The sequence below is a fragment of the Perca flavescens genome, chromosome 13 (genome assembly GCF_004354835.1).
Source record: "Perca flavescens isolate YP-PL-M2 chromosome 13, PFLA_1.0, whole genome shotgun sequence".
In the NCBI taxonomy this organism is placed as follows: domain Eukaryota; kingdom Metazoa; phylum Chordata; class Actinopteri; order Perciformes; family Percidae; genus Perca; species Perca flavescens.
Window position 1 is genome coordinate 15,346,072 of NC_041343.1, and position 9,396 is coordinate 15,355,467.

The 9,396-nt window shown below is 38.5% G+C and overlaps 2 protein-coding genes across 2 annotated transcripts; both read right to left on the reverse strand.

Moving 5' to 3' along the window:
* Nucleotides 1–892: 892 nt before the first annotated feature.
* Nucleotides 893–6,967, reverse strand: tmem45b (transmembrane protein 45B). The gene is made up of 6 exons (XM_028596193.1): nucleotides 6,901–6,967; nucleotides 5,119–5,316; nucleotides 4,816–5,028; nucleotides 4,531–4,715; nucleotides 3,952–4,094; nucleotides 893–1,042 (listed from the first exon to the last, which is right to left on the reverse strand). The coding sequence occupies exons 2-6, from the start codon at nucleotides 5,306–5,308 to the stop codon at nucleotides 931–933; spliced, it is 843 nt and encodes a 280-aa protein (XP_028451994.1). The 5' UTR covers nucleotides 5,309–5,316; nucleotides 6,901–6,967; the 3' UTR covers nucleotides 893–930.
* Nucleotides 6,968–7,579: 612 nt separating this feature from the next.
* gng8 (guanine nucleotide binding protein (G protein), gamma 8) lies at nucleotides 7,580–8,213 on the reverse strand. The gene is made up of 2 exons (XM_028596176.1): nucleotides 8,130–8,213; nucleotides 7,580–7,708 (listed from the first exon to the last, which is right to left on the reverse strand). Exons 1-2 carry the CDS (start codon nucleotides 8,211–8,213, stop codon nucleotides 7,580–7,582), a joined length of 213 nt encoding a protein of 70 aa, XP_028451977.1.
* Nucleotides 8,214–9,396: the final 1,183 nt, after the last annotated feature.

The window sequence follows — 9,396 nt, forward strand, 5'->3', positions numbered from 1 at the left end:
AGGTGTTTTTTTTTTTTTTTTTTTTTTTACAAAACAGCAGACTTGGGGCGTTTTCACACCTATAGTTCATTAACTCTGGTCCAAATCAGTTGATGAGTTTTTTAACTTGGAGCGTTTTCCCCTTGGTTTGGTTTCACACAGAGAAAAATCAAAGCAAACCAAAAGGCATCACTACAAACCAACTACATGGTACAAACCAGCTCATTTCATTTAAATAATTTTCCAGACATTGTTTCACGAACAGCGTTACTATGTCTGCTCTGCTCACCGGGACTTCACTCTGCCGGTGTCTGTCTCCAACTTTAGCGGGGGCTGGTTTGACCACAGAGACATGCACTTGACTGCAGTATATTTTGGTGAGAGAAATATTGCAAGCTGCTACTGTTTGCATTCTCTGCCGCATCGCAGATTGTAAAGCACACGTGACTACAGGAACCGTTTTACTCAAACTTGAGGAGTACCTGGTAAGTGGGTCGGATCACATTCTCACTACAAACTAACCGTATCAAAGCGTACCAGAGTTGGTTTGTAACTGTAGGTTACAAATTTTGGATTTTGAGAGACTTGTTCTAAAGGTAACAAGTTTATAAAGGCAATATAGCCAGTTTCATTCTTTGTTGTGGCTGATTGTCTCTGCGTTGGCAGGCAGACAAGCTCCTTATTGCTGCATTCCAGTAGTGGTTTAACATGTTTTTGTTAGATTTCCTTGGAAGTTTCCATTCTGAAACATGTATAGGGAGTGGATAGTTACAACCACCCAAATGCGATTGCTTTGTTCACACCTGCCCAAACAAACTGCACCAAGGGGGTAAAAGCTCCAGGGTTCGACTCAACCGAACTAAACAAGGCAGGTTAAAAAAAACACCCTTAGTCTCATGGACCAAAACTAATCGAATGTAAGTAAAATTTTAAAGAACCATAATCATGCATTCACTCTTCATCCGACTCTTCAAGCAAAGCTTTCTGGGAGCTTGCTTTGGAGGATGTACTTCGCATTCCAATCTCTATGTCCAGTCCCCTTCCTGAGAACCGCTTCACTGTGCTATTGGAACAAGAAAAAAAAGACTTTAGCAAATGCATGAACAACATTAAGATTACACATCTCTAGCCTACTCAGAGTTAACTGATGGTGTTGATATGTTCAAGTGTTCCTACAAGCAGTATCTTGAATGGAAAGTCACATTTCCAAATGTTTTCAGAACAGCCAAACCAAGGCCTCAGTTTTGACCACTATTGGTAGTGCAGAGCCGTTTTTTAAATTTATGTGTGCATCTCCTGGGGCCTGTTTCACAAAACCAAGATAAGGGATTAAGCCGGGATTTCCTGGTTATCCTGGATGAATTTAGCCTTGACTCGGTTTCACGAAAGCAGAGGCACATAAATCACCATGGAGATTTATTCTGTGCAGCTAGCCTGGTCCTGACCAGGCTAACAGCCAGGATTTATTTAATCCTGGAACCTTTTCTGTTCACTCAGCAGTGGTTTTACCCTTTTGTTATCAGCCTGGATTAAAATAGAACAGGTGCATATTGCTGTTCATTTAAGTACTGTTATTATTTAAAGTTGCGACCATTATTTTTTTTTATAATTATAAATTTGTCATTGTTACTGTTATATTGCTGTATGAAGACTGCTGTTCATATTGTTGTAAGAAGTTTGATGAATATATTATGGAAGTTGTTGAGATAATTAGAAAAGGCTGATAAAATTTCAAATGAGTTTTAAATGAAGTCTGTTACTAAGGGCAATACATACAATGCTGTACATTTCTATAGTTCCCAATGCACCTTAAATTATTTTAGTGTATCATTTCTTTTTTTTTCTTTAACAATAAGGATCATGTTTGTTCTGCTTCCATGTGCATTGTATTTGGCATTCTTAGCACACAATTTGTGTTGTCCAGTAAACTGGGACTATAATTTGGGAGGATTGTATAATTTTAAGAACATATTCTTATTGTACAATCCTCCCAAATTATAGTCTTAGTTCACTGGACCAGTAACTATCTAGTGATGTAGGCTACTGTACATTCATGTAACAACAGGGAGAGGACACCTTAATGGTTTTTGACCTTATATTTTGCCTGGGGGGAAATAACTGATGAATATACTCTGTTCCATTCATGTTTATAGTGTGCATGGAATTTATCACTTTATTATCTTTATAGTTTCTAGATTTTACAGTGCAATTTCTTCAGTGTCTTTATTTTCTGTGTCCATATATACCAGGGAGCAAGGCATATAATATGTAGAGAAGGAAACTCGTCCTCTATAAAAAATTAAAAAACGCGAGAAAAAGCGTGACAGATAATAGCGGACAGACTAAATGATAGTCTAAAAATATACATTTATGAACTACTGCTCTTAAATGAAACCATTCAATGTGTCACTTGTCATTTGCAAAAACGAACACCTGTACACTTTGCATTAAAAGCGAGTAGTGGAAGTTAATATGACTTAGGAAATTAATATTTTAGCCAATGAGAGAGAGGGAGGAACAGAGTGAAAGAGATATTTACGCTTCATATTCTAGCGTTATAGAAAATGGATCTTCATGGTAAATTTCCTGAGTAACATTATCTTCTGCTTACTTTTAAGGCAAAGCGTACAATTGTTAATTTGTGCAAATGATTAGTAGCCTCATCATTGAATGGTCTGATTATGACGGTTTCCATTCAGAGCAGTGGTCAGTTAATGTAGATATTTAGGCTGCTTACGCATTCAGTCGGTCCGTGATCGTCTGCTGCGCTTTCTCTCGCTGTTTCAGTACAGCGGCCGTGTTATTTTCTTTTTATTCAAATAATGTGTTTCACGTCATCATACTTCCACAAGAAGCTGCTGCTCACTCTGTATAAAGTAGCCTATGTACAATGCGTGTTCTCCATTTTGGCATCAGTAAATCTGTGCTCGACCTCGCGGTCTTTTGAGGAAATCCGTGGACGCGCATCCATCTGAATTAGTTCAGCCTGGCTCGACCTAGTCGCTCCTTCTCAGCCTGGCTTGGCCTTCGTGAAACGCACCAAGCCAGGATGCACAGATTAGACTAGGTCAATCCTCGCTTTATCAGTTATCCTGGATTTATATATTCTGCTTTTGTGAAACAGGCCCCTGTTCTACTAGTTTGTACACAAGCAAGCAAAATCATGTATAGTATAATAGTAATGTGAAACATTTCTGCTGACTGCCGAGGGCAATAAAACACTCATTCAACGTGTTTAGCAGGTCTTAGGGATACAGCGTATTATGGTAAGACGTTAAATGTTGAATGCAAACAAAACCAAAAACTTCACAGGGGTGTGGCCGGGTTGGATCAGTGTGTAGAGCGGGCGCACAATTACTGAGAGGTTTATGCCTTGACGCAGAGGTCCAGGGTTCAAATCCGATCTGTGACAATTTCCTACATGTCTTCCCCTTTCTCACCTAGCTGTCCTGTCAAATTAAAGGCGGAAAAGCCCCCAAAAAAATAATCTTCACAGGGTACTTTACAATGCAGGTTCAGAGACTGGAATAAAAAAAACTCCTGCTATTTTCTCTTCAAAGAAAGCTATAACTAAAAGTCTCTAACACTGCTTAAGAAATCATTATTTGATCCGATTTCTTCATCTTGAATTTGTTTAATACAGTACAATAATGCAGGAAAGCGCTTAGATAACCTAGACCAGAGGTTCCCAAATGTTTTGGCAAGTAGACACTTCAATTTATTTGTCTATTTAGTATGTGTTGCATGCTCACTGGCTGGTAGCACCGCAAAGGATTTTGAGAGACTTATTATAAAGGCAACAAGTTTATGAAGGCAATATAGCCCATTTCATTTTTTGTTTTGGCTGATTGTCTCTGCATTGGCAGGCTGACAAGCTCATTATTGCTGCATTCCAGTAGTGGTTTAACATGTTTTCGTTACAATTCCTTGGAAGTTTCCATTCTGAAACCTGTATAGAGAAAGGATACTTACAACCAAACCACAGAGGAGATGCAGGTGACTAAAAGCAGTGCCACAGCTATGTGCCAGCAGAAGCACATAGTAATGAACATGAGATTGTCATGCAGTTTCAGGTCCCACTCCGGTCCACTTAATGGATAAAGTACAAATCCAATCTGAAATGACAAATAGTATAATAGTATATATTAAATAAATGAGCCAACTGCCTGTGATGTTAAGCAAAATGTTCTGTTAAATGAAAAGGTAATTACAAAACAGAAAAAGGTCTGAGGTCAGTGTAATGGATTTGCATGTCTCCACAAGGTGGAACTAATTTGTTACTGAAAAGCATACAGGATTTTTTTTTATCTATTGGCTGTCTAGAGGAAAGTCTAGAAAGTATCCACACGTTGTAGTAAATGGACTTAAACGGTCAAAAACACTGCCATGGTCCTTTAAGTATTCCTTGGTTTTGAATCGAGTATAGTGTATACAGTACATTGGTACTGTGTGGTACCAATTGTTGGTGGCTTTGAAAGTTCAAGAAATGTTTATGGGCATATTCACACTGATCCACACTTTACGACATTCTCAGTGTCTCTTGCTAATCACCTCATAGAACCACGAGCCTTGCAGGATGAACAGGCATGCTCTTAACAGCTCCAAAATAATGTTGTCTCTTATGAACACCTCCAACATGGTGCTGGCCGATCCACTGAACACAGGCACGAGCAGCAGGGAGTGGATGTGAGCGTCCAGAGGGGCCCGATTGTGAAGGTGGTGATAAAACAGAAACCCTGGATGATATGGGAGAGTCAAACTCAAAACTCAAATACACACCAGTGTGACATATTTGTGATGTAAAGGAAAAGTGTAAAACTAAAACCTAAAGCTTACCTTCAACAAAAAGAGCCACGGCGAGTGCAAGGCGGTCAACACCAGCTGGCACCAGTTTGGATGCACTACTGGCAACCAGTGCTATTCCACAGATCCCAAAGAACAGATACATTGTGCCGTGCTGCCAGTTCATCAGCTTGACCCATGAATTGTTCTCTTTGTCGTAGAGATGGGCATGTGGCCCATCCACCACAAACTGTTCAATCATAATACCTGGGGACAGGACAACATCAGACAAATGAGATGAGTTAAGAGCAGGTTTAGAGAATTTGGAGTGTGGAGATGATTGAGAGGAAAACTAACCAACAAATGAACCAAAGATTATAAATCCTCCCTCCAAGAAGTCCATTTTTTTCAAGAAAGGGGGCATTATGTGTCTTCCTTTAGGCTGACTTGTCCTCCAGTAGTGTTGGAGAACGTGTTTCACGGTTAGCCAAAAGCCAAGCAACAGGAAAAAAGAGCCAGGAATGGCATGTCCTCCAAAGTTGGCCATTGTTAGGCCTGAAAACATAAAAAAAACACATCTTAGTAATAAATAAGATACATTTGATAGAAACACATCAAATTTTTAGCTCAATGCTGTTATTCCTTTGAATTAACTTTGAGGTTAAAGTACAAATTCGTAGCATTGTTTTTTGGGGTTTTGAGCAATGTAAATGATTACATGCAATACAGTGTCAATAAACGGAAAAATATACCCACAATAAAATAACCCATAATCACGGGATGGTAGGTTATTGCAAAGTAAATGTCATATTTGATGCTCATCGGCCCGAAATACCTCACAAAGAAAAGAACACCGATAACTTCGGTGTCACTGTGAACAACTCCACCCTGTCTCCATCCCCACACATCCGTAACCTGGGAGTCATCTTCGACAGCAACCTCACTTTTGGAAACCACTAGGGCTACCACCTCTTAGTCGATTAGTCGACTAATCAGTCATTTTGCTCTTAGTAGACTAAGATTTCTTTAGTCGATTAGTCATTTTTTATGCTTATTCATGCTTAATTACTAATTTCCAAGAAACTTATGAGCACATTTATGGTAAACACAAGATTTAAAGTGGTGCTTTTGCAAGATTAATTGTGGAGAAACTCAGTTTTACAGATGGTTAATTAACTACATTTATATTGTGCTTTTCTAGTCTTAACCACCTCTCAAAGCGCACAGCTCTGTCAATTAAATCAACTAATCGATTAGTCGACAAAATTGTATAAGTGTTAGTCGACTAAGAATTTCTTTAGTCGAGGACAGCCCTAGAAACCACATCAACCAAATAACCAGAACTTCCTTCTTTCACCTCAAAAATGCATCTCCGCCCATCACTCACCTTCTCTGCTGCCAAAACTTTGATTCACGCCTTCATCACTTCCAGAATTGACTACTGCAACAACATCCTCTATGGTTCACCTGCAAAAGCCTTAAATAAACTCCAAATACATCCAAAACTCTGCTGCCCGTCTCCTCACCCGCACCTGTTCCCGTGACCACATCACTCCCGTCCTTCAGAACCTCCACTGGCTCCCTGTTTTCCCAACATCTCCTCACCCACAAAGCCCTCCATTACCAGGCCCTACCTTATTTGCCTTGCAAAAATGAAATTCTGATCTAACAGAGCTGTTCGGTAAATGAACAGGTTGGCCACCTGAAGGCACTAAAGCAATTTGTATCTCTTTATTATAAACTGGTCGCACTAACAACTCAAGAGATGCTGATCAAATATGAAAAGCTGAGTAATGTGCTTTCAATATGTTGCCACTGGCCTATTTCTGTGAATTAAAAATGTAGCATGGTCACTCTTAAGGTGGCAAATTAGGGCTTTTTTTGTGTTCTTGGCTTCATCAATGCTTTTAAAGTTGACCATTTGTAACTTCTTCTAGTTATCCTCAATGTCAGAAGGCATAAGGCACCAGTTTTTTTGATACCCACACGTTTAGTTTGACAAGTTTTTCTGGACTGGCCGTGTTTGATTTGATGATACTGTAAGTTAGTTGTCACAAAACAGTCCCTCTATAGTTACTAAATGTGAAAATGAGCCTTTCCTATCATACTTGTAATAGATGGCTAACAGAATGTACATACCTTATTCTCTACTGCTAACTCCCAAAGACTTTGGAAACCTGAATCCTGGCAGCTGTTAAAATGAGAGCCCTCTGGTCTGAGCAAACTGTGCACACCTGTTGTGTGTACTTGTAACCTGCGTTGAGTCATCACATAGCCCCACCCATCATTTGCATTAGTTTCTGTGAACAAAGGACATCCTCCTGGGAAACAGCTGTGACATTCAGGCAGAAAAACAATACCTGACTAAAGATCATGTTGTTTATTCGGGAAAAAAAGAAAGAAAAATATTTACTTCAACACGTGTCCTTGTCACATTAATGTGAGACTATTTTCTTCATGCAGAGAAAATGTGATCTAGAGCAAATATAGTAGAGCACACCAAACTGTGTGAACAACAAATCTTATCATTTATTTTGCCTTTGAATACCTTAAAATTAGTCAGTCTAAAACAGTATTGCCAAAATGAGAACTTTGCTACAATTGAGTTAATATATAAGCTCAGATACAATCTGTGTACAGAAGGAGAGGCAGCAGTGCTGGCCTGTTCAAATGAACTTTGCACCCACTTTTGAAAAATCTTTATTGCCGTCATTATCATGTCCAAATGATGATCATTTCTCAGGTTTCTCAAAAAAACTGAAATGAAATTCATGCATTAAAATAGCAAATGTAAAGTGTTAATGCATAGATGTGGGGGTTATAGTATTACACAGAATAATTTTTTCTCTCGAAACGGGTTCTCAGAAGAAGGTACTGGTGTCACCAGGGGGTCCTCTTTGGCATGAGCTTCACAGTAGGCCATCAGCTCAGCTGCTGCTTTGGATATCTGTATAAAAGGTTGTTAGTCAAAAATGAAAGTGTAGGATAAAAAATATTTTAAATTCATTTATTCCTTATTTATTTTTTACCGTTGAATCAAAGACTTCCTGCTTCAATTACAAGTGTGAAACTGATATCAGTTATGGAAAGGTTATGAAATTTAATTTGATTGGAGGTTGGGGTCAGATGTATCACAAAAAATGGTATCTGTTAAAAATTGACTGCTTTTCAGCAAGTTAAAGTTTAAAAACAGATGTAAATTTTAAAAAAAAACATAAAATTAAATATCTTTTGAGACAGAAAAGTGAAATGAGCATTTTTATTCATTCATTAAAACACAAGACATGTTGCCATACTTAACAATCTAAAGCGAGCTGTAAACTTTTACATTATCATTGGTTGTGTACTTCCATAATGTGCTGACTCACCATCATCCTCTCTATGTTGACTTCCAGTTTCAGTTGTTCTACCGTCTTTCGAGCATCTGCAATCTTGGCCATGTTGTTTGACATCCTACTTTCCCACTAAAGTCAGTAAGCCTGCAGGAAACCATCAAATGTTAAGTTATCAGACATGAAATAACAGTGCCAGTTATAGGTGTGCCATGGTTAAAGCCAGTTTCAATTTGCTTGTTAATTCTGCTCCCTGGGTCTCAGCTGCAAGTGGCACAGGGAGGGTCTCAAAGGAGGAGGGCAGCTTCCCCGGGGGAGGGCATCCGCTAGCTGTAAATACACCTAACATTAACATTAACTTTTTGCTCTTTCAAAATAGGTTTATCATAAACTGCAGATGTAGAGAGTTATAATCAATGTTTTTAATCTGCTACTAATCTGTTGCTCAGGGGCTCCTGTAGACTGATGCAAGAGATCATTGCTTTTAGAGAGCAGTAAATGAAAACCATCATTGGTCAACAACAAAAGGCACTTTATTTATTGTGTCAGTGTCTGTGGGTGTGAAATTAATTTGTCAATTCTATCAATACAAATGATTTCTACATACTGATATAATTAATACTTGGAGACACATACATGTAGATGTATATGGTCTGGCATGAGCTCTTTCCATTTTAATCTGTACAAAAATAGACTTTTTTCAAGATTTATTCTAACTCATAATAATCACTCACCAGACCAACAGCAACCGGCTCCTGGAATGAAGGTCTGCTTGTCTTCAACGGGGTCCCCCGCTCCAATTTAGAGTAACAAATGAAGTGAGATTAATGGCAAAGATGAGGAGAAAGACTTCAATACGTTCCCTCCTTCAAATAACTAGCTGTGGTTCTGCCCCCAGGATTGGCTCAGAACAGCAGTTAAAGGCAACATGTGGTGTGACCTTCATCTCTAGAGTCCCTATCACTTGCTTACCTGAGATGATAGAGGAGCATGTGTTGCAATATGGAACATTAAATATAGGTTTTGTTTTAAAGAGCCTAAATGCCTAAATAGGGATTATATTTAAATAGCTAATAGTTTATTATAATGAGATGAAAAAAACACCTGTTTTTCTGCATAACACCTGACCTGACAGCAACATAAAAATGCATTAGATTATAATAAGGAAGCTCTCAAGAGAATATGTTGTTTCCTATGACTTTAATTGTTTTCCTATTTGTAATTCATTCTCAGACAAAATCGATAATACATATATTTACCGAGTGCATTCATTTTAGGCGCATTGGGAAGGAGCAATCAATAA